Genomic DNA, 25870 nt, shown 5'->3' on the forward strand with positions numbered 1-25870 from the left:
CACCCTGTATTTTGATATGATGCTCTAGTTTTGTTTTGTAAACAGAGTCGTGTTTTAATTTCAATATTATCACAACCCTTTATTATTTTCATTGGAGCATTATTAAGGTCCTTATATAAATCTTCATGGTTTTAAAGTTGAGATTCATAGCAACAAAGTTTTTGAATTGATTGACAAAAAAAAGTGTGTCTACGTGTTTTAAAAATTTTAATTCATTAAAATTGTAAAGAGGTTGTATTTCCTGATGAAAGTTTAACATTGAGCTTATAATTCACCAAAAGTCAAATAATGTAGATGTTATAAGATAATAGTCCCCATACAGCTGTCAGCAATGAACAAAAGCCTAGCCTTGTGCAGAATAAGCTGTAGTTTTGACACCAGATCACTTATAACAGTGTTATAAATTGTGAATAAAATGTAGTTATTGTTTGTAGGTTCAACCCCTCATATTGTTACATGGTGTAGATCTTATAATGGCACCCAAAGATTGATGAAAACAAAGATGGATTTGAACTTTGACCCTACTACAGAATATCACAACTACAAATTTATGGTTACTCCCCAGAAATATGATGAGATCAGTGTATGTTTTTATCATCATTTTATCAATATAATACACATATCATTCCACCATAACTTAGAATTGATGTTAATTAAAAGTTATTTTTCATATATGACAGTCACTTCCATCCAAGACTGTTGCTTTTTGATAATAGACAAACTTTTAGTCATAGGAAAAGACCCTTGTCTATTTTGTTTTTGTACAAATTTAAGGAATAAGTCAAAACTTAAATATAGAGTTTCACCAAAATGTTTATGTTTATATTTATTCCTTTGTCAATATGCCAAATCATATTTATTGACAAATAAAAAAAACATATCAGTTAAAAATGTTATGTGCTAGCATACTTGACTACAATTGCATAATATAATTATAGATTAACTGGTGTATAACTGTGTTTGTGGATGATGGTGAATTAACAGAGATATGTGGTATAGAACCACCAAGTGTATCTACTAAACTTGTACTACATGTTTGGAACCGTAACAACTATGTTCCAGAAATAACAGACTTATTTAATGTCTTCTCTACTAAGGCATACTTTAAAAACTTGGTCATGCCTCCTAAGGTTGGATCATTGTGTCGCTATGGAAACCCATTTAGAGGAGGTACAAATCCAGTTATAAAATATGAGGCAGCCGTAGGAACAGACCAACTTACAACAGATATATCCGACTTCAGTGAGGTCTATAGACCTTGTATACCATGTTATAATAAATGTTCTAAATATAACTGTGACTCTAATTGTGATCCAGAGGAACATTTGAAAGTGACCTTTAACTTGACCAATCTTAACCTACAACCTTATATAGTGGATAAAAATGATACAGGTCATGAGTATAATAAGACTGCAGCTTATTATCTAACAGGTAATTGTTACTATAAGTGCAAATGTAAAAAAAACTATACTAAGGATACTGTCAATTACTTATACAATATAAGGCTTGTACAGTGTGTAAAACTAGTGTTTGATTCTAAAAGAATAATTCTTCAAACACTTTCATCTAAATTGTCAAAGGTAATGATTATACTCAAATTGAGAACTGATATGGGGAATGTGTCAGACAGACAACAACCAAATCAAAGAGCAGAAAACAGCAGAAGTCCACAATGGGCCCTTCAAAATATATCAGCCATGAAAAAAATTAGTTTAAGGTTTAATCAGGAATTAATTTCTGTAATGATCTATTCTATTAATAAATGGTATGTTATGGTTTGGGTTTGGAAATCATTTTATTTTAATGACTTTTATCATTTTACAGTGAGAGCTGTCCTTGGATCAGGACTAACAGCTGGAGCTTCATCTGATGGTTTCTATGTAGATATCACCCCTCCACAGTTTGATTCAGAGGTTATGAACCAGATCTACATTGATGTCACTCAAGGGGAGTTTACTCCGGTCAAATATCAGGCATCTAATGACACCATTAAAGTGTTTTGGTATTGTTATGATGAACAGAGTATGATAAAGGTACAGTAGTAAACTTATAGGGAACTTTAATGATTATTTGAGGCTACCATCATGTATTTCATGAGGACCTCAGGGAAGATTAGCTTTGTAGCTCACTGTGTAATCCTCTTTAAATAAAGAATTATTATCCTGGACAATATTTGCAAAACTTTGTTAAGACACATAAGAAAAATGTTGTAATATGGATTTTTAGACTAGTTGTTGGGATACATTTTGGTGAAGACTGGATGTATGATAAAAGCCAATGTTTCGACCTTACATTGGTAAAATATTGAAATTTTTTTATTGATAAATAGAGAAAATAAACTATTAAGTTAGCTAGCCAAATTTGATACAAAGAAAAATTAAACTCAATGATTAAAGGAAGTTTTTTTATTATTAAAATAACCAGTTGATATTATTTGTAGGAGAATATGTGGGCTATAGGAACATCTATTGGAGGTGAAGATATTCAGCCATATATATCTGTTGGTATTAAACAGTTGGGTATAAACAGTTCATTGGAAGGTATTCTGAAGACTAACCATACATACTATGCATCCATCAGGTGTGTAAATGGTGGGGGACAAATGGCTGAATGGAATGATCATATAGGTATATATATAAGACAAAGTCTTGTCACGCTAATATTGTTTATCACCAAAATTAAGTAGTTTTCACATGAACAAGAATAGTTTATTTTAAAAATCACTATGGATAGAGAAACTCTGACTGAAGGAGAAATTTTTTAAATGATGATATCAACTATTGTTTTGTACATTAAAAAATTTAGTTGATTCCTCGTAAGGTTTTTAGAATAAATTGCCCTTTAATGTCAATTTTTCTTTCTTTTTTTTTTTTTAAATTGGATAACTTGCAAATACTTTTAAAACTATACTTAATAGTTTGTGTTTTATCTTGAAATTCAACTCCATAATACATAGATAACAATAAAACAGAAAAATTGATCAGCAAGATAAGGTATACATATATGTCAATGTGGGCCAAATAGTCAGTCAATACCTTATTGGAGTTATTGCCCATATATGACATTATATACAAATTGTTTGCATTTTAGTTTTCTCTTGAAAGCTATGATTGATCAACAGGCCAACATCTACTATATTTCAATGTTACCAAAATTGTCAATCAACTCTTTAAAGATGTTATTGCCCTACAGGTTGCACTTTGAAAATACAGCTGTTTCTCAAACCACACCTCTTTTGGGGAGATATATAATATTCATAGATAATTTGATTTGTTGACATACTGGTTCTCAGATATGATCTCTATGTTTCACCTGATAGAAACATAACTTGAAACTGTAACCAGTATTAAAAAACATCCTATTGTGGTAAAAAAAAAATGAATTCTGAAGTATGCAAAAAAGTTAAGGTATGGGTAGTACACAAATTAAGCATGAGGTTAAACTCTTAACAAGTTCAGGGCATATAAATGTTGAAAATATGCTGCACAGCCCTATGTTTTGACCTTTGAATATAATAGTAGTGCACATCAACTTTCTATTCTAGAATATAATTTTCACAAAACTTAGTAAATTTGTCAATTTTAACCGCAAAGGGAGTTCCTATGGGAAATTGCATTGAGTTTATTTACAGAAATGCAACCTTAAATATACTTCAAGATTTTTATTTTTGCATTTTTTGTAAAAAGCTTTTGGTGAATAAAGATAAATTGTAAACAGCAAAAAATAATTCAGCAAGACCAGAAGAAAAAAAACCCATTGAAGTCATGAATTAATTTTAGACTCCAATGTTAGTGAGTGGCCAATGTTGAAGTTATGAGCTTCTAGTGGTTTCTAATTTAGTACCTGTCTATGGAAATTTGATTATTCATACTGGCATAATTGCTAACTTTGTACCTTTTGATGTAAAATTGATTATTTATACAGGTGTGGTTGCTTTGTTAATACCTCCAAATGTTAATTTGATCAACACAACCGTTATTGGAGCAGAAGATTTCGACCATCCTGTGACACCAACTGATGCTAAACGTGGCACTGATCCAACTAGTGTAGGGTTTACATTTACCCTCAGTGAGGATGAGTCTGTTACAAAATATGGTAGGTTTATATTATAGTAGACCATTTCAATGAGAGAGGAACTGCTTTAATTGTTCCACATCAGACAGTTTAACTTTTAAATAATCAAAACACAAGCTTGCTAAGCTCTTTACATAGTTGAAATATTACTACTGAGAGTTGAGAAATATTGTATTGCATGGGATTTGTGGTTGAAATTTTTTTCTTTAATGATTTAAAGACCATACTTAAACAATTTCAACCCTTCTTTGCATATGATCTGCAAAAAGATGTGTTCTTTCTATGTATTTCATCAGGTATGGTCACCTTTTTATTTAGTGACCTCACAATGAATAAATCAGAGGAAAGCAAGAAAACTTGACCTCATAATTGAATTTTGACCAATAAAGAAAGAACTGATATTAAAATGGGAATTTGTTAAAATTTAAGAATTAATATATGACCTCACCCCAGAATATTTGATATTTCATCAAATATGGTGCATTTGTCAGGTATATTTTTGAGATATCGTACTTAGAAGTACGTAAGTTTGTAATTTAAGTTTTTTTATCATATATTTAGTACAAAATACAGCTATTTTGTATATCTAATAAAGGTTCGTTTTTCCAGTCTGTATCACCTACCCTGTATCGCATACCCCGTATCTAATAGCTAAACCTGTATCGCATACTCCGTATTGCATTGTAAAACCCGTATCGCATACCTTTTTTTTTTTTTTTTTTTTTTTATACATAAAGTCAGTTTTTTGGTGTTTTTTTTTCGCTTAAGAAAAAATTTCCTCAAATTAGGTCAATTTTTTGAATGACGTCATTGTTTGGTATGTAACGTCACAAACGTCAAGTTTTCATATTGTATGTGACGTCACGAACATCAAATTTTCATATTTTTTGGCACACTAATTGCAACTATAAAAAATACAAAACACTCAAATAAATACAATAATAAACAAAATATATTTAAAACAACAGCAAGCAAATTGTAAGGTAACCCAGGTGCTTCGTATAAATAATTGAGCAGTTATTTTACTTGAAGGCTTTGAAACAAGACAAAAGCAGAACTGAAGGTAACCCAGTGCTATGGATCAGAAAACAGTTCATATAATATAATACTCTTCTGTTGAAATATATGATAAAGCCTATAATACATGGCAAAATCCGTATCACATGCCATATCACCCTCGACCAATATCATCCCTCGGGCCTAAAGGCCCTTGGGCTGATATTGATGTTTCGGGATGATACGACATATGATACGGATTTTGCCATGTATTATTCTCTATATATTCAACAGATGTAAGTTTGTGAATTTGTTATTTGACCATACACCATTATATTAATGTTTTTATAATTGATATTCAACAGATATATGTATGGGATCATCGGTGGACAATGATGACATATTCCCCTGTACCTGGGTCAGCATTAATATATCTGGTACTGTGGTCATTAAAAATGGTTCCTTGTTTATGAACCAGTACGAACTATACAAGCTGTCTGAATTGAGGAGGGACCAGGTTAACATTACTACTAATGCTTTTCATATGGAACCAGGAAGGACATTGTTTGTTACACTACGTGCTTGTAACGATGCCTTCCTGTGTAACAATAAATCATTGGGATCAGTAACCATGATGGATGATAAAGCTGTACTAAAGACCTCAGTCAGTGGTGAACCTATAGAGATGGAGCATGATATCAAATCTAAGAGAAAGAAGAGGAGTATTAATGTGGCGGACAGTCTTATCATCACATCACCTGATGGTAGTATACTTATTTATTTATTTGAAATTATTTGAAAAAGAAACATGTGTTGATTATTATTGATGATACATGCCTGAAAGTATAAAAATAATTTCTGATGAAAAAAGAGAAAAATGTTATAACCTCCCCACAGATCTAGAAATTATCCTGTTAGTAAATCTTAAAGAAATATAATATTTGTCCATCAAAACTCTATTTTAGATACAAGATAATAGTAAAACGTAGAGTATTTGGCTACAAAATATCTGATTAGGGATATTATGGTTTTAACTTTAGGATTTAATATAATAGCAACATTTATGGTAATTATCAGTTGAATATTGAATTAAGCTAAATACATAACATTATTCTTTACCAAAGGACTTGAAGCTGGACAGAGTATAGTACTGCAACCTTTAGATGGCACAGATCTGACAACTAGTTATGCTTCAGACTCGTCTCCTCAGTTCCGATCCTACATTGTTAACCCTGATGACACCTCTGATATGGTGGATAGAATACTCTATAAAAGGTGGGTTTATTTTTATTAATGTTTGACTTGATATTGTCTATCATCACTTCAGTTTCGCTCTTACATCGTTAACCCTGATGATACATCAGATATGGTGGATAGAATACTCTATAAAAGGTGGGTTTATATTTATTAATGTTTGACTCGATATTGTCTCAGTTCCCGATCCTACATAGTCAACCCTGATGATACATCAGATATGGTGGATAGAATACTCTATAAAAGGTGGGTTTATATTTATAAATCTTTGACTCAATATTGTCATTCTTGGACAGTGTTTTGTTTTTAGGATAAATGAAACAAAAGTTTTAGCCTCAATTTGATTCTCATCAGCAGGTATTTATAAGTTTTTTAAGTAAAATAAATAATATAATCATTCTAGGAAATTGGTTTCATGTATTTTTATGCTCATACCACAAAAGTGAAAGAGTCATACACTATGACTGTCATTTCATGTGTCTGTTTGTCTTTTACAGTGAAGATATATATTAAGGTTCATTCCAAGGTTACTTTGCATCAATACTTGTTAAAGTTACTAATAGAACAGTTTAAGGAGGAACTGCCATAATTTGACCAGGTCAATGATGTTAGGTAGGAATTTGTATAAGAGATAACCCATATCATTTCCAAGAAAGTAATAAGTCATTAGCCCTCAGTCATAGCACATCAACTAAAACTTTTCAATATATAAAATCTGTTTTAAGATAAATATTCAACACAAAAGCTAATATATGTATAAATCTTATAGGTTACATGAAAGTCAGTTTTCCTTTGCTGTGATTCCTGTTGGCCATCTGTCAATGCCTGGACCATTACAGATCACATACCAGGATACAGTTACTGACAGAGACAAAACATTGATGTTAACCCACTGGAATCCAGGTAAAGATTCAGTTATGATAGAGACAAAAATCTGGTGTTAACTCATTGGAATCAAGGTAAAGATTCAATTACTGATAGAGACTAAACTCTGGTGTTAACCCACTGGAATCCAGGTAAAGATTCAATTTCTGATAGAGACAAAACTCTGGTGTTAACCCACTGGAATCCAGGTAAAGATTCAGTTACTGATAGAGACAAAACTCTGGTGTTAACTCACTGAAATCAAGGTAAAGATTCAATTACTGATAGAGACAAAAATCTGGTGTTAACCCATTGGAATCCAGGTAGATTCAGATACTGCTAGAGACAAAACACAGGTGTTAACTCACCGGAATCCAGGTTAAAATGCAGATACTGATTGAGACAAATCACAGGTGTTAACTCACCGGAATCCAGGTAAAGATTCAGTTACTGATAGGGAAAAACACCTGTGTTAAATCACTGGAATCCAGATCAAAATTCAGTTTCTAATAGAGACAAAACTCTGGTGTTAACTCACTGAAATCCAGGTAAAGATTCGGTTTCTAATAGAGACAACTCACTAGTATTAACTTACTGGAATCTAGGTAAAGATTCAATTACTGATAGAGACAACTCACTTGTGTTAACTAACCGGAATCCAGGTAAAGGCTCAGTTACATATAGGGACAAAACACTGGTGTTAACTCACTGGAATTTAGGTTAAGATTCAGTTACTGATAGAGACAAAACACCTGTGTTAACTCACCGGAATCCAGGTAAAGATTCAGTTACTAATAGGGACAAACACCTGTGTCAAATCACTGGAATCCAGATAAAAAATCATTTTCTAATAGAGACAACTCACTGGTATTAACTTACTGGAATCTAGGTAAAGATTCAATTACTGATAGAGACAACTCACTTGTGTTAACTCACTGGAATCCAGGTAAAGGCTCAGTTACATATAGGGACAAAACACTGGTGTTAACTCACTGGAATTTAGGTTAAGATTCAGTTACTGATAGAGACAAAACACAGGTGTTAACTCACTGGAATTTAGGTAGATTCAGATACTAATAGAAACAACACACTGTTGTAACTCACTAGATGGGCTGGTGACTTTAGTTGTGACTTTAGTTTTGAATAAAAACAGTAAACAGGAATAACTTATTTATAAAGACATGACAATAGGTTACTTTCTGCCTTTGAAACATTGTTATTTATTTTTAAATTTAATTCAGAACTGCAGCAGTGGGAATTGTCCAGTAAAACCTGTGGTGACCAAGATGGAACAGAGGTTACCAATATAAATGGAACTGTAACAGTTATGGTAAGTGTTACATAATAACCAAATTTTATTTACTGATAACATTTAGGATAACAGATACAGTTACAGTTATGATCAGTGAAATTGGACTTACCAATAGGACAGTTATAATTATGGTTTATAGTAGAATATAATATTACAAAGGTAATAGAACAGTAACAGTTATGGTGTGTAGAACAGGAATTTTTGTATAAATATACAGGGCTTACAAATATGGTTTATGGAACAAAATTAATCAATGCAATTATTACCAGGGCGGCCTTGTGAGGTTGTATTTTCTATCGTACATTTATGAGTGTACAGTAAAAACAACATTTTTATATGTTCTTGAGATTATTTAAGTTTGTACTTTAAGGTAGCTCATTAATGACACTCTCTATTTAGGTTTGCAGTACTAGTAGTTCTAATAGGAACCAAAATGATGACCGTCGAAGGAAGAGGTCTACAGCAGATCCTAACTACTTGTCATCAGAATCCCAGTTCTCGTTGTCTGCAGTCACAACTTCAGTGTACAATACACCTCCTAGATTGGTCAGTCCTAATACTGTTACTATGGAGGAGGATGAAGGTAAATATCTAAATACTTGTTAAAGGTCGATTCATTGTATTCCGTCATCTTGGATTGTTCAATAGCAGTACACAATCAGTCTAGTTCTTTGCCCTAATCTGTAAATTTTGAGACAGATTTGCCATGTATGAGTAAAAATGTTTATATATCTATATATGAAGAAAAAATAGTAATTTATAGTCATTTTATAAATGTTTAAAACAAAAACCAACATTGATCTTTTTAATAGTCGATACTGTAACTTGGCCTTTTAAGGGGAGATAACTCTCAAAGTACAAATTCTATATTGGAATGATAGTCAAACTTTAATATTTCATTTGTAAACAGAAAACAAGTTCTGTGCAACTATTTTTTATTTTTATTTTCTTTAAGCATATATTAGGTCCTATCTTCTCATATTTTATTTCTAAATTCTATCTCATAAATTTCTTTTTATTAAAAAAAATATTCTTTTTTTCATGCACAATCTGAGCAAATTTGGGCAATTTTGTCTAACTTGTAGTTTGAAAAAGGGCACAGGCCACGGTGACCCTTACTTTAATTATATTTATCATTTTGGCAAAGTATAAGAAAATTCTATCTAAGGAAAACTATACAAATGATCCATCTTAAGGAAGTATTCTTCTGACGTTTCAGTCTTGTTGAAATTTTGTTCTGGAATTATTTCCAAAACATGTGATACAAGTGAAAAATATCAATGAAATTTAAAATATTATAATCAAACATAACTCTGTGAAAACATTGTGTATGTTCAATAAAGTTTTTGAGTAATGCAGTTTTGAAATTTTACGAACAATCAAGTCAGTCTTTTTAGCCAAAAAGTTTGAGAAAATGGGTGAGGGGTACAAAAAATTAGTTTACAAGAATTATGTACATCCCATATCAATTTTATATGGTTTCCATCTTAAATGAAAGTGGCCGCCGCATTCGTGTTCATTCATAATATTGAGATGTAAGTTGTATTTGATGATAAAACATAATATATACAGTCCGCCAAAAGTTAAGCACCACCTATTTTTATTGAATCGATTTTTTTTCAAATATAAAAAATCAATGATTCCTCGAAAAAAAGAAAACAATCATATAGCAATTTTGCAAATGTATACCATAAACAAACTACAAGTATAATTTTGGTCACTTATGACGGTTCTATGCATATAGGTTTTTTCGTTCATAGAAGTAGTGTAAATTACACAATTCAGAAACAGAATTTAAGTTTCACTGTGATTTTATTTTTTTACAACAATTGATTACCCAATATCAATAAAATTTTCAACACATAATCTTTGTTGTGTTTGGCAAATTTAATGTCAATATTTGAGTCAATAGCATGTGTAACAACCTCTCTTCTGGTACAGTTTCATAACACGGCGTATCATTCTTGGTACAAGCCCTCAAAACTTTAGTTCAGGAATCTGTTGCATTAAACAACAAATGCCACTTTAAAATCGACAAAATATTGTGAAGGTGGATCTCTGCGATTGAGATTTCCGCCAATGGCACCTCAGACATCTTTGACAGGGTTCATGAATTGAGACATGCAATGTCAAAACATAGTGTAAATGGCTTGTTGCTCTTTGGACTCGGTTAAAATCTGTGTCCTGTGTGGTCTAGCGTTGTCGTCCATGTACAAGGGTCTTACCAATATTGACGCAATTGGGGAGATATTAAAACAAGGGACTACAATGTTTTAAGGCATCAAATCTCTGTATGTCTGTCTGTTTATGTTTCCCATCAGAATATGCAAACCCAGCTTATAACGGTATAAGAAGCAACCCCGTACTGGAACAACTCCAGCACTGAATGCAGTCCTTGTGCAAACATTGTCTTGGTCATCGGCGGTTTTGTTTTCCCACGAAATTCGTATTATGGGGTCTGCTGACAGTAAAAGATACTGATTCCCATCTGCCCAATGAGTGTTTTGTCAGCTTCCTATTTTCAAGCATAGAACGTCGTTTTCCCATAGAAACCTGACGGTAGAGTGCCTGCCTGTTATTACAGGTCTCTATACACCACGACTGGCTCTTAGGTTGCCTCTATGCAGTCGACGGACCAATGCACGAACACTAATACGACCACCTGGGGAAACAGTGTATTTGTTAACGCACAGATGACCTTTAATAAAAGTTTGCTTGACTGCTTTATCAGAGTTCAATCTTTTTGGTCGTAATGAATTTTCTTAGTGTACGTTATTTAGTGTAGGTAATTTATAACACCAAACTTAAATATTTTTTTCGAAATAGTAAAAAAAATATTTCCAATTATATTTCGGTGGTGCTTAACTTTTGGCGGACTGTATATATAAAGGTTGAGGATGAACAGGGATGCCGCCACTTTCATTTTGGACAAAAACCAACTGAAAAGTGACGTTTTTTGGCATATTTGATAGATTTTTCATATTTAAGTTTGAATCAGAGCGTTTGTGATGACACAATCAGTTATAATCTTTCACATAAACTAATTGAATCAATTGAAATAGACACTTAAGTGATTAAAAAGTGTCAAAAATCTTTCGTTATATGAACCTGAAATTTTAGGCCTATATCGGTCCTTACTCCTTTGACACAAAAAAGCATCAAAATACGATAAAACTTTCTTATATTAAAGTCTTAAGAAACGAGTGACCGGTGAAAAATTATGTTCTTCCAAATCTTGAACCAATGCATACAAACATCATAAACTTAGTCTTCTGTGCACAAATTTATCATTTTCTTTGTGCAAATTTCGTATAATCGTCAATTTTTTTTTCAATCAGTCAGTGTTGTTGTGAAAATATGGCAGGTAATTAAACGTTTTTTGATTGAGTTAAGTCTGCTAATTGATATTTTATCGTATGTTTTTATATGTTGTGATGTTATGCTATTGTTTCAGAAAAAGGGAAAAGGTTTGGGCTCATTAAAACGTTTAATCCCGCTGCAAATGTTTGCACCTGTCCTAAGTCAGGAATCTGATGTACAGTAGTTGTCGTTTGTTTATGTAATATATACGTGTTTCTCGTTTCTCGTTTTGTTTATATAGATTAGACCGTTGGTTTTCCCGTTTGAATGGTTTTACACTAGTAATTTTGGGGCCCTTTATAGCTTGTTGTTCGGTGTGAGCCAAGGCTCCGGGTTGAAGGCCGTACTTTAACCTATAATGGTTTAATTTTTAAATTGTTATTTGGATGGAGAGTTGTCTCATTGGCACTCACACCACATCTTCCTATATCTAATTAAAGTTCGTGTTTTGAAGCCGAAGTTTAACGATGGTCACCTGTTTGTCAACAATCGACAAAAAATAAACAAAAAAGCATGGAAAGAGAGCATGTGTTTAACATGTAAATTCAGGTAATAGTTTATTTTAAGGACATCCATGCATATTGTGATCACCTGATTTTTACGAGATGGGTCACACTGAGGTCACTTTGCATACGGAAAATATGTCGGGGGGGAATTGGTTGCTGGAAGCAAGCAATTAAAATAAAGTAAACTTCTTCTAAATATGAATAAATTAAAGAATTTTCTTCAGAAAAAAGTATATGTACATAAGTTTTATAATGAAAACTATCCATTGAGTTATAAAAAACATATGCATTATTTTTTTTTACTTTAACACCTACCTATACTTTTTATGAGTTAAATTTATTCAGATTGGTCCACTTTATCTTTTTTGAAATCATGAAGAAAAGTTAAAATTGGGGAACTGTGATTTTTTTCATGATAATAGCCCAGAAATAGCAAAAAAATTATGAAAAATGGGGAAATCATCAAAATTGGGTATTTTCAAAGGGCTGTAGCAAAAAAAAGAAGTGTGATATTTTTTTCACCAATTATTTGTTTACAGTCATATAAACCAAAAAATCAGAAAAATTGTTTCAAGGTTTAAAGATAAAACATTTTATTCCCAAATGACTTTTTATGCTTTAGGTACCCTACAGTATTTACTAGAGGCTGTTGATGATGAGGGAGATTCCATTATATTTTACCTGGACAATACAACATATATAATGGGAGAACCCATACTCCATACAAATGGACTGTAAGATATTTTATATATAACAAATTAGTATCTTTATAAAGAGAGAAAAGTATTGTCTACATTGTTGATTTAGAGTCATAAGTTTCTTCTCTCTCCTTACTACAAATCTGGTCATAAAAGAGAAAACAATTTAACTTCACTTTTTACCCATATAATTTAAGGCCATCTGTATAAATGTCTCAGCTTCAAATTAAGCCCTCATATATCATATATCATACATATATAACTACATGCTAAATACTTTACTAATGATGTCTTCTGTTTATTTCAGATTGTTATATACACCATGTGTTGATTGTTCAGGAACAGAGACAATTAGAATCATCTTATCAGAGAATCAAACAGACCCAGATATAAGTGTGGCTAGTCTACCTGTAACACTGACTGTCACAATAACCAGTCAAAATGACCACCCCGAAATATTCATTACACAGTATGGACAATCAATGTTACACCAAGACCCATCTGAACCTGTTATTGTAAGTATAACAACTTATGAATACAGACAAAATTTTTTTGGAGTGGGGGGGGGGGGGGGGCAGGGGTGTGGAGTGTGCTAAGCATAGCTGCAACTTTTGAAAATGCCCATGGGGGTTTTGCATGCAAGATGGCTGTCATAGTCCTAAAAAACCTTCAAGGGGGCCTTCAAATACATTTTAATGTTGTTTTTTGGCTTCTTCATGCTTTCATAAGCCTACAGTCATTGTAAATTAACTGTTTTGTTTACAATTGTGGACAAAATTGCTCTTTCAATATTTCAATTTGGAAGCTTTCATGGGGAAAAACCCCCGCAAATAGTGACAGTTGGCAGGTATGACTAAGTCAGTTTTCCCTTGGAGGATCAGAATAATGGTTTATATTCTATTGATTGCAAATCAGTGTTTTTAATGTTTTTAAACTTTTCTGTTTTCTTATCAGGGTTAAGGAATATTAAGCCTTTACATTTTATTCGAATACAATATTTTCCAGGTGTATTTAGAGCAGATGCAGGATTATAATGAGGACATTTGGTCAGAACAGTTTACAGCGGTGATTGGTGGATATGATGTGGAAAAAGAAGATGACCTCTCCATGTTTATATCCTATCCTAACCATGGAAACCTGACAGTATCTGGTGAAGAAACAATATTATTGAAGATAGATACATGCCAAGAGCAGTTATTGGTAAGTAACCATGGATACATAATTTCATTATCGAAATAATGACATAAAAATATCAATGCTCTTACTACAGAAATGGAAGACATCCATATGTTCTTGCTGTAAATTTGATTTAGTTGAGAAAAAAAATTCAGAAAGAAAATAATAAAACCAAAAAATATATCAGAAGATTGAAACTATAACTTTTGTGTTCTTTATTTCAGATGGATACAGTTCCATGTGGAAACTTCAGTCAGCTGTTACCCTACAATGAAACAAAGATGTCCTGGATCTATGTCACTGTGACCTATATTCAACCTTCTGGTTACTTTGGATTTGATAGGGTGAAGATGTATGTCATGGACAACAACAATTCTTCATCTGAAATTTTAACAGTAGAGTTTGCTATTATGGAGTCCCCTTGTCAGAACAATGGCCAATGTCAAGGTGAGTTTTAACTGTAGAGGTTGCTATAATGGAGTCCCCTTGTCAGAACAATGGCCAATGTCAAGGTGAGTTTTAACTGTAGAGGTTGCTTTAATGGAGTCCCCTTGTCAGAACAATGGCCAATGTCAAGGTGAGTTTTAACTGTAGAGGTTGCTATAATGGAGTCCCCTTGTCAGAATAGTGGCCGATGTCAAGGTGAGTTTTAACTGTCGAGGTTGCTATAATGGAGTCCCCTTGTCAGAATAGTGACCAATGTCAAGTTGAGTTTTAACTGTAGAGGTTGCTATAATGGAGTCCCCTTGTCAGAATAGTGGCCAATGTCAAGGTGAGTTTTAACTGTAGAGGTTGCTATAATGGAGTCCCCTTGTCAGAATAGTGGCCAATGTCAAGGTGAGTTTTAACTGTAGAGGTTGCTATAATGGAGTCCCCTTGTCAGAATAGTGGCCAATGTCAAGGTGAGTTTTAACTGTCGAGGTTGCTATTATGGAGTCCCCTTGTCAGAACAATGGCCAATGTCAAGGTGAGTTTTAACTGTCGAGGTTGCTATAATGGAGTCCCCTTGTCAGAATAGTGGCCAATGTCAAGGTGAGTTTTAACTGTAGAGGTTGCTATAATGGAGTCCCCTTGTCAGAATAGTGGCCAATGTCAAGGTGAGTTTTAACTGTAGAGGTTGCTATAATGGAGTCCCCTTGTCAGAATAGTGGCCAATGTCAAGGTGAGTTTTAACTGTAGAGGTTGCTATAATGGAGTCCCCCTTGTCAGAATAGTGGCCAATGTCAAGGTGAGTTTTAACTGTAGAGGTTGCTATAATGGAGTCCCCTTGTCAGAACAATGGCCAATGTCAAGGTGAGTTTTAACTGTAGAGGTTGCTATAATGGAGTCCCCTTGTCAGAATAGTGGCCAATGTCAAGGTGAGTTTTAACTGTAGAGGTTGCTATAATGGAGTCCCCTTGTCAGAATAGTGACCAATGTCAAGGTGAGTTTTAACTGTAGAGGTTGCTATAATGGAGTCCCCTTGTCAGAATAGTGGCCAATGTCAAGGTGAGTTTTAACTGTAGAGGTTGCTATAATGGAGTCCCCTTGTCAGAAAAGTGGCCAATGTCAAGGTGAGTTTTAACTGTAGAGGTTGCTATAATGGAGTCCCCTTGTCAGAATAGTGGCCAATGTCAAGGTGAGTTTTAACTGTAGAGGTTGCTATAATGGAGTCCCCTTGTCAGAATAGTGGCCAATGTCAAGGTGAGTTTTAACTGTAGAGGTTGCTATAATGGAGTCCCCTTGTCAGAATAGTGACCAATGTCAAGGTGAGTTTTAACAGTAGAGTTTGCTATTATGGAGTCCCCTTGTCAGAACAATGGCCAATGTCAAGGTGAGTTTTAACTGTAGAGGTTGCTATAATGGAGTCCCCTTGTCAGAATAGTGGCTGATGTCAAGGTGAGTTTTAACTGTCGAGGTTGCTATAATGGAGTCCCCTTGTCAGAATAGTGGCCGATGTCAAGGTGAGTTTTAACTGTCGAGGTTGCTATAATGGAGTCCCCTTGTCAGAATAGTGACCAATGTCAAGGTGAGTTTTAACTGTAGAGGTTGCTATAATGGAGTCCCCTTGTCAGAATAGTGACCAATGTCAAGGTGAGTTTTAACTGTAGAGGTTGCTATAATGGAGTCCCCTTGTCAGAATAGTGGCCAATGTCAAGGTGAGTTTTAACTGTAGAGGTTGCTGTAATGGAGTCCCCTTGTCAGAATAGTGGCCAATGTCAAGGTGAGTTTTAACTGTAGAGGTTGCTATAATGGAGTCCCCTTGTCAGAATAGTGGCCAATGTCAAGGTGAGTTTTAACTGTAGAGGTTGCTATAATGGAGTCCCCTTGTCAGAACAATGGCCAATGTCAAGGTGAGTTTTAACTGTAGAGGTTGCTATAATGGAGTCCCCTTGTCAGAATAGTGACCAATGTCAAGGTGAGTTTTAACAGTAGAGTTTGCTATAATGGAGTCCCCTTGTCAGAACAATGGCCAATGTCAAGTTGAGTTTTAAGAGTAAAGTTTACATTTGAGTCACCAACAGAATAGTGATCATGGGTTTAATATTGTAAGTTGAAATATTTTTAAAGAACTAATGCCGCAACTTATGGTTCTTTACTGAAAACATCTGTAGAATAAGTTCAATGGTTTATTTCAGTAACTGTATGTAAACATACTTTCATATGTTATTTGATTCTGTTTGTATGTCCTGTGGTTTAGGATCTTTTTTCAAGGTTTCTTTTGAAAAATTTGAAAAATATAGTTTTGTAGTCTTGAAAACTGGTTCACATGAATGTAGTTTTGACATTATGGTACTGCCATTTTAAGCAGGAGACCAACTCATAGTATTGTCCTTTTTCCAAATAACATTATTATTTAAGCTGATACATTTTATTCTGTTACTAATTTTAGCCAAGAACACTAGTAACTATCCCTGTGAGGATACACACAGAGCTGAGAGTTTTGACCAGTATTATGACTGCGTATGTAGCTCAGGTTATACCGGTCAGCATTGTGAGGAGGATGTAAATGAATGTCTACAGACTCCGTCACCCTGTCCAGAATCTTACACCTGTATCAATACCATTGGTAGTTACATCTGTACCTGTCCTGACTGTGGAATACAGCCATGGATGATAGCTGTCATTGTAATCTGTATCATAGTAATCCTCATCTCGGCTGTCATTGCAGTTTTCTTTCTGAGGAAGAAACTAAGGTAATGATATTTTACTTTTAGAGTTTATTTAAACATAATTTGAATAAACCTTGTATTACTGTAATTACTTTGTCAATAAAATTTATTGTGCTACCAAAATGGTAGATATGATACCTAGTTTGTCTGTTTTATCTTTAGAGAGGGACAAAAGATACAGAGGAACAGTCAAACTCATAGATTGAAAATAAACTGACAATACCATGGCTAACAAGGAATTAGACAAACAGACAGATAATAAAACACAAGACAAAACATAGAAAACTAAAGACTAAGCATCAAAAACCCCATCAAAACTGTCACAATGTATCATCAATGTCAATTATCTTTTCCTTTTCAAATTACTGTGTACATAATAATAAAATAATATTTCATATACAAGTTAAATAACCAGAAAAACAATAGTTGACTCCAACTTACTGATATTTTTGGTTTAAATGCATTCCAGAAATATATAAAAACAATGAACAATATAATTTTATTGGTATCATCTAGAATAGGCAATACTTCACAGATGAGAAAAAATATGTTAAAGTCTTAAGAATTTTTCAAATACATAAGATGTGATACATATGTGTGGATGCAGACTTTTTTGAAAGGGGTTGTCAACCATATATTTATGTCACCATTCATTAGTTGTCAAACAAAAAGGGGTCAAACCCCTTTTACATCTGCTAGATGTGCCACTGATAAAATTGAATACTAGACAAATATTGTGGTTCTACACAAAAAAACCTCCTTCATTGTGAACTCAATACAAATACAATAGGAAATCTTGGGTAAAATTTGCTCATTGTACAGGTATTACACCATTGGTTTTAATCTGAAATCTTCCATTTCATCAGACAAACTTAACACTTATGCTTTATTGACATGATTCTACACTTTTAAAAAGGTGTTCCAGTCTCACTAAGGGAAGTACAAAAAAAATAATTTAATGCTGGTTTACATATCTTTTATTGGTGGGCTAAATTTCAGGCTTTCAACAATGAGCAAAGCCCATACCACATTAATATAGGAAAGATTCAAGATAGTTTTATGTTATATGAAATATTGTATTAATATAGTATTAAAGTAGGTTTAGTTGTAACATATAAATGAATTCTTAATGTAAAGTTTTCAATCATAAGTGTTCCCTGCACTAGTACTGAAATGACTTACACTATGACATTATAATAGATATAGTTTTAATTGTGTTTTATTCTATTGCAGGCATAACAGATGGGTGTATCCATCACATGGAGGTCACTGTAAGTATAATAATGATGATATCTGTTATCAATCAGCTTTTTCAAAACAATTCTTGAATTTTTTTTACCCTAAAACTACTCTGCTTAAGGTAGCTAGGGAGTCTTAATTTAAATTGATAGATTTTTTTAATAACTTGTCAAAATGATGTTTTCCTTAATGCTTTTTACAAAAATATATTAAAAGTATTGGTCACTGGACTTTTATTCACACTACAGGTTGTGCAAAATTGTCAGATTTTGTATAGATTATGCATGGAAAATCAAATTGTGTGTGATAAAAAGAAAACGTACAATCAGAACTTTAAGGTGGTACCTAACACTACAGGGAGATAAGTCCGTAAAGCCAGCTAAACGTTTTAATTACGTTGTGTTGAAAAGCGAATAATAAGCTTCTCAAAGATCAAAATTGGTGTTTGTCGAACTGCTATATAACCAGTGTAATTTTTCTGACAAAACAGTTGGTTCAAAATTTTTGAAATTTTTATATTTTTGTTAAAGGGTCAAAGTAAATACTATGTCAAAATTTTATCAAAATTAAACGAGCCAAATTAATTTTAGTGAAAGTGTTAGGTACAACCTTAAGATAAAATGTGATAAGATTGCACTTATAACATGCTTTCAGATAAAAAAAAAATTGGGTCACCAAAATTGTTTTCTTGCTACATATCAAAATAGTTAAATTCATAACACTTTGTATTATAAAAATTACTTTATCTGAGTTATCTCCCCTCATTTGGCAAATAATCTTATCAAACACAGTTGTAATTATGATAAAACACACAATTTTCTATATTTATATCAAAAGTCTTTTATATAAATTACATACAACTATCAAAATTTGCACATTTCATCAAATATCTAGACCAAAGTTATCTGCTTCTTCAAAATGCAAGATGGAGACAGACACCTGAGCTATCTTAATCAAATACAAGATGGGAACTTTACATCCCACTACTTATTCATTTGTTTGGCAAAACAAATAATTAACAAAGATAGTTATTGGTTTAAGATATCTTGGAAATGTTTAAGAAATGTTTTTCCTTTCTTTTGTCATGTAAAAAAATATTCAAAGGAAATTTTCATAACTTTACTTTTAAATTGTTATTTCCAATCATTAATCAATTAATAGTAATGTTCTTTAAAACCTGTAAGTCAGTTTTTACATCTTTAATGCATGTAATTCTGTTCCTTAAATCTCCTTCCTGGCCTTAACTACCCTCATTACATCCTTCTTTATTAAAACACAGAGGTAAAATGTTTGTTTAATCTTTTTGTAGGTACTCAGTTGTTACCCATCTTTACCTGTGTTATAAAAAGTAGCTTGATGTCTCTTTTTATGAGAATAAATGCTTGGAGCATCACCTGTATACGCCCCTTAAGGTGGTACCCAACACTTTCACTAAAATTAATTTGGCACGTTTAATTTTCATAAAATTTTGACAATGTATTTACATTGACCCTTAAACAAAAATATAAAAATTTAAAAAAATTTGAACCAACCGTTTTGTCAGAAAAATTACACTGGTTATATAGCAGTTTGACAAACACAAATTTTGATCATTGAGAAGCTTAATATTCCCTTTACAACACAACGTAATTAAAACGTTTCGCTGACTTTACAGAGTTATCTCCCTGTAGTGTTAGGTACCACCTTAAGTGAATACAGTAAATAGGCTTTACACTAAAATTCTTCAGACCAATATTTGCATGCTTGAAAGATTTCATCAAATACAATGTACATGTATAAAAAAGAAAGTTGTATAAAAGCATTGAAAGTATCTTTCTACTGCTTATTATTTTTACTATATTTTCATTTAATTGCAGCTGGAAAATCACTTTTTGATGATGACATTGATGAAGAGGAGCTGTCTAGTGAGAGTGAAAATGAGGTAATTTTTTGTTTATTTAAGTTCATTGACAAACTTTGATAATTTGTAACTGGACATGAATATTTTTCTGCACGATAAGAAATACCTGGACAAGGTGCCCTTCTTTTTTTTGCCTAATTTTTAACTGAAATTTGAACTTGTTGAATGTAGATTTCAATATATGACTTTCTTCAAAGTAAGGGTGATGTGAAGATTAAAACTGAGTTTTATATCCATGACATCAACATAAATGTAATTGTAATGTTCAGAAAGAACCATCTACATGTTTTCATAAAAAATACATAGATTTTGATAATTTTTCACATATTTTTTTGATGCACAAATATAGATTGCATGCAAGTACCAATTTAATAATTTAACCTAAGTTAGTCTGTATGAACAACTTCTCTTCTGTAAATATTTTTGTGGTAAATTTTCTGCAAATATTAATAATGTTTTAAAACAGAACAGTTTAAAGATCAAATCGACCTTCATATTTGTAGGTCAAGAAGGGTCCTTAACACACATCTTCTCTTAAATATAAAAAAAATGATTTCTTTAACTTGAAGTGAATCAAAATATCATACTTCTGCTGAAGCTGTAAACCAGGAATGAGGTATATAATTTCAAACTGTAGTAATGCAAGTGTAATGAAAAAGTATCTAATATGTACAGTGGACAGATGCCTGTAGTAATTTTGGCACCAGCATTTCTCTTTTTGTTGAGAGGGAAAATCACAAACTGGGTTAACTTTTTATTAAGTGTGAATTGTGATTTATTTCGAATAATTTATTATATTTCATAGTGTGAACACAATATTACTTACAGCAGACATTGTATGTGATAATGAAGACATTCTAGTATTCTCTTATTTTGACAGGAGCCAGTAAAATCAGAGGTACCAAGGTATCAAAGACAAACCGTGTCATTCCAAATGAAGACAAAAAATAAATTTCAATTTGAAAGTCATGTCCCACCTCCAAGACAATTGAACAAGTATCCTGGAAAATTAACAAGCGAATCAAGTCATGCTACACCATGGAAACCATTACCACATGTCAAACAGATGCCTGTTACCAGTACATTAGGTCAGAAGAAGCCTGTCTTCAATCTTGAGTTGATGAATGACCCTGACATTTCCAGAACAGTTTCTACAATAGGCAATAAAGTGGAACTGCCTATAGTTGATGAGGGTGGATGCTTCAGAGAGTCTTCTTTGCTGTCCATAGAGTCCAACATGTTCCCATCAGATGAGTGTAAACAGGAGGCCCCAGCAGTTACACAAACAACTAGTCTGGATGAGAACCTAATCTCATTTGTAGTGGATAGTTTGAATGAAGAAACATCTGCTTGAGAGGGTGAACATTTGTAAAAAGAAAAAGGACTGTGATGACAAGATTATTTTTTTATTTTTCTTTCAATTTTTTGTTCTATATTTTATTATATAACCTACTTCTGTTTCCAAAATTGGTCAACTCGATCTATAGCATTTGAGAGTTCTGTTCTCATCAGAGTTCATTACTGAATTGATAAACTAAAGTCAATTAATATTAAAAATGAATGAATATACTTAGCTTTCAGGATCTGACTGTCTGTAGAAAAACTATATATGTATCTTATAGTTACCTTTCTTTTTACTTTATAATAAAATTTACTTGCATTGACTGATTTTTCATTGAAAGCCTAGTGAGTAAATCTCAGCATCCTTATGTAAATACAAATAAAAATAAATTAGAATAGAATAGTCCCTCTACTTAATTAGTACATGGAAGAGGCATACAGTGGAACTCTTTCGGAGAATGTGACAATTCAAAGTAATTGCTTGGTCCAGGTTAAAAATCATGTTTTATCAAAGCATTCAAACCTCTGGCTCTGATGAGACTACTTTAGTTTAGTCAAATAAGTTTTATAGTCCAGTGGATGGGAAATAAATGTAAATTGACCCAGATATCTCAAATATGAAATTTAGAAAAGTACATATTTAGAGATGAATGTTCAAATATGTCAATTTAGGGCTTTTATCATTCTTCTTTGTATAATAGTAAAAATGACATGGTAGTTTAAAACACCTCTCTTGACCTTTCAAGAAGAAAGAAAGATAAGATCATACTCCCAACTTCTCGTCCAATGAAAAGCCAATGTTTTCCCTTTCTAATTTTCAAAGTACATGGCTTTCCATGCACTGTAAAATGCTATACATGAATGACTTCTTATTGTAGATTAATTATTAAAGTGAACTCTCAATAACCTTACTAAAGAGGTGTACAATCAACTGAGACATTTTCCTTGGGATGAAAAGGAGAAGAATAATATAAAAATATTAAAAGGATTAAGACAACTATGACATATATAATAAATTTACAGTAATTGAATGCAAACATTGCCCATCAGTAATCTTTCTGGACTTGTTTTGTCCAGCAAGTGATTCCATAATTTATAGTGACCTCAATGTAAATATTTGTGTATTGATTTGTGAATGTTTTGTATCTGTAAGTTTGCGTTATCGTTGGTGTGCATTAGTATATTGGTCTGTAAAAAATGCTAAGTGCCTTTAGCCTTTTTTATATAAAGTGGAACACTATGTGCAGTCTTGCGGGACTTCACCAGTCTTCAGGGATGTTTGTATGCGAGCAAGTTGGTGTACTGTTGCTTTTCAGTATAAACGATGTTTTTTTTTGTAATGTTAAATTCTCTCTTATTAAGGGATAACTATATTTGGTATGTGTGTACCTTGCAAGGTCCTTCTGCCCGTCAGACAGTTTTCACTTCATCTTGACCTCATTTCATGGATCGGTGAACAAGGTTAAGTTTTGGTGGTAAGTCCATATCTCAGATACTACAAGCAATAGGGTTAGTATATTTTGTGTATGGAAGGATTGTAAGGTGTACATGTCCAACTGGCAGGTGTCATCTGATCTTGACCTCATTTTCCTGGTTCATCAGTGATAGTTTAGTTTTTGTGTTTTGGTCGATTTTTCTAATACTATATGCAATAGGTCAACTATATTTGTATGAAAATATTTTATGACCTATATAACAGTCGCGCAGGTTTTATTTGACCTTGACCTCATGTTCATGTTTTATTGCTAAGTGTTAAGTATTTGTGTTTAAGTCTGTTTTTCTAAATTTATAAGCAATAGATCAGCTATATTTGCTGTATGGAAGAATTGTTAGCTGTACATGTCTGCCTGGCATGGTTCATCTAACCTTGACCTCATTTTCATGGTTCATTGATCCATGTTTAGTTTCCTTTTTAATTTTGAGTTTATGTGACAGTTGAAATAAAGCTTTATATTTACATCAATGAGTAGGAAAGAAGGCGAGAAATTTAAGCATGTGCACTCTTGTTACCTATTATTCTGTTTGTTTTGTTCACACATTGTTGTCCATTAAATGGATTTTGATGCGACTGTCATACAAATGAGAAGATTAAAGAGCTTTAAAATCAAGTTTAATCCACCATTTGCCGTTTTGAATTTTCCTTGGAGTTCAATAATTTTGTGATTTTAGTTTTTAGTAATGACTAGGCTTAGTAGGCGAACATAATGTAAAATTGCGTTATAGATAATGCATATTTTAAGGTTTTTCTTGTCGTAGAACACACCGAGGGGTGTCAGGATTGATCAAATGAAAGACCGACCGGAGGGAGGTCTTTCTTTGAACAATTCTGACACCCCGAGGTGTGTTCTACGACAAGAAAAACCTTAAAATATGCATTATCTGACTTATATACCGTCAAAAAATATTAATTTTATAAAGATTTGTAAAATTTACTATCCTTTTTTTCCGACAACACTGAAGTGGGATATTCCTTTCTAATGCGTTCAGGTTTTAATACGCCCTGCGGCTCATTTGTAATGTGAAAAAAAACTCACTAAATAATTTATATATAAACCTTTTAAAAATTGTTATCCATACACAATAAAAGTATTACTGTAACTGCATGAAGTAAGACACAAATGCATTGTTACCATCCGATAACGGTGTATGACAAATACAAGACACAATGTAAGTTATTTATTGTACTACTTAGCTTATGGAAAAGGGGGAAGGGGTATGTTATTTTTCTATTTGTTATGTTATTTCTATCGCGGAAAAGTTGTTATTTATTTAACCATTTTACTTGAATCGAATTAAAAATTCAGAAAGATTGTCTTTCGAATAGCAATACATTTTATTAAAAGATAATCAGGATAAAATTATATACCCTCCGCATTCGACCCCTTTCGTGAGTTACGTTAATGTTATTCAATAAAATATAAGATTATTTTATTAGTTGATCATTTGATAGAGTAAAAGGTATACATAAATTTCAAAAAGTTAAGAACTGACACGAAGACGAATATAAATACATGTAGGTCACAGTATGATTTCCTATTCAGTGTGTATTGTTCTGAACATGCATGAAATATTTGCCACTGGACGTTAAGCAAGCAATATATGACAATGTTTCTTTATTATAGCGATAAATCAACAAAACTTCACGTTATTTGTTTCTAAAATTTAATTGCGGGACTACAATGACGGTTTCTTTTACATCTATCATCGGTTGAACTTTAGAAAATAAATTTCCAAATCGGCAACAAAAAACTATTAGACGAATAAAATTTTGAAGTAAATCATAGATTGCATGTTTATCAAGGGAAATAATTACCTTACACAGGTCATTATTTTATGCCTTGGAGCATATACCATTGAAACATGGTATCGTCCGGGTTGATTCTGAAAAAGAATGACCTGACGTTCTGAAAGAAAATAACTCCATATAGGTATATAACTTGCTATGATTGACAGTTTAACAGATTAACGTATCTGTGTCCACCATTTTTTATATTTGAAAATGCCTGTACTAAGTCAGGAATATGAATAAAGGCAACAGTAGTATACCGCTGTTCAAAACTCATAAATCCATGGGCAAAAACAAAATCGGGGTAACAAACTAAAACTGAGAGAAACGGATTAAATATAAGTGGAGAACATCGACACAACATTAAAATGTAACACACACAGAAACGGACTAAGCATCAGACAAAGTCCTATGAGAATAAGAAATATAACCTCAAAACCAAATACATGAATTTGGGATAGATAAGTACCGTGACACGTCTTATTGTAATGTGAACTTACACTCAAAAATAAGAGAAAACAAACGACACAACGTTAAAATGTAACACACACAGAAACGAACTATAATATAACAATGGCCATATTCCTGACTTGGTACAGGACATTTTTAAAAGAAAAAATGGTGGGTTGAACCTGGTTTTGTGGCATGCCAAACCTCCCTCTTTTTATGGCCATGTGAAATATAACATTAAAATGATAACACAACATTACAG

General features: G+C 32.7%; 1 protein-coding gene across 1 annotated transcript in view; it reads left to right on the forward strand.

The window, feature by feature from the left end:
- The window catches only part of LOC134704831 (uncharacterized), a 134410-nt gene extending 112215 nt beyond the window's left edge, over positions 1-22195 (forward strand). Inside the window, exons 75-92 of the mRNA XM_063563613.1 lie at positions 435-583; positions 939-1431; positions 1825-2033; positions 2441-2627; positions 3925-4095; positions 5436-5834; positions 6195-6345; positions 7094-7227; positions 8430-8518; positions 8900-9083; positions 12989-13100; positions 13372-13579; positions 14070-14264; positions 14465-14687; positions 17113-17416; positions 18626-18663; positions 20488-20552; positions 21412-22195. Of these exons, the coding sequence (XP_063419683.1) occupies positions 435-583; positions 939-1431; positions 1825-2033; positions 2441-2627; positions 3925-4095; positions 5436-5834; positions 6195-6345; positions 7094-7227; positions 8430-8518; positions 8900-9083; positions 12989-13100; positions 13372-13579; positions 14070-14264; positions 14465-14687; positions 17113-17416; positions 18626-18663; positions 20488-20552; positions 21412-21885 (3785 nt within the window). The 3' untranslated portion in view covers positions 21886-22195. The remainder of the gene's footprint in view (positions 1-434; positions 584-938; positions 1432-1824; positions 2034-2440; positions 2628-3924; positions 4096-5435; positions 5835-6194; positions 6346-7093; positions 7228-8429; positions 8519-8899; positions 9084-12988; positions 13101-13371; positions 13580-14069; positions 14265-14464; positions 14688-17112; positions 17417-18625; positions 18664-20487; positions 20553-21411) is intronic.
- Positions 22196-25870: the final 3675 nt, after the last annotated feature.

The sequence above is a fragment of the Mytilus trossulus genome, chromosome 2 (assembly GCF_036588685.1).
Source record: "Mytilus trossulus isolate FHL-02 chromosome 2, PNRI_Mtr1.1.1.hap1, whole genome shotgun sequence".
Taxonomy (NCBI): Eukaryota; Metazoa; Mollusca; class Bivalvia; order Mytilida; family Mytilidae; genus Mytilus; species Mytilus trossulus.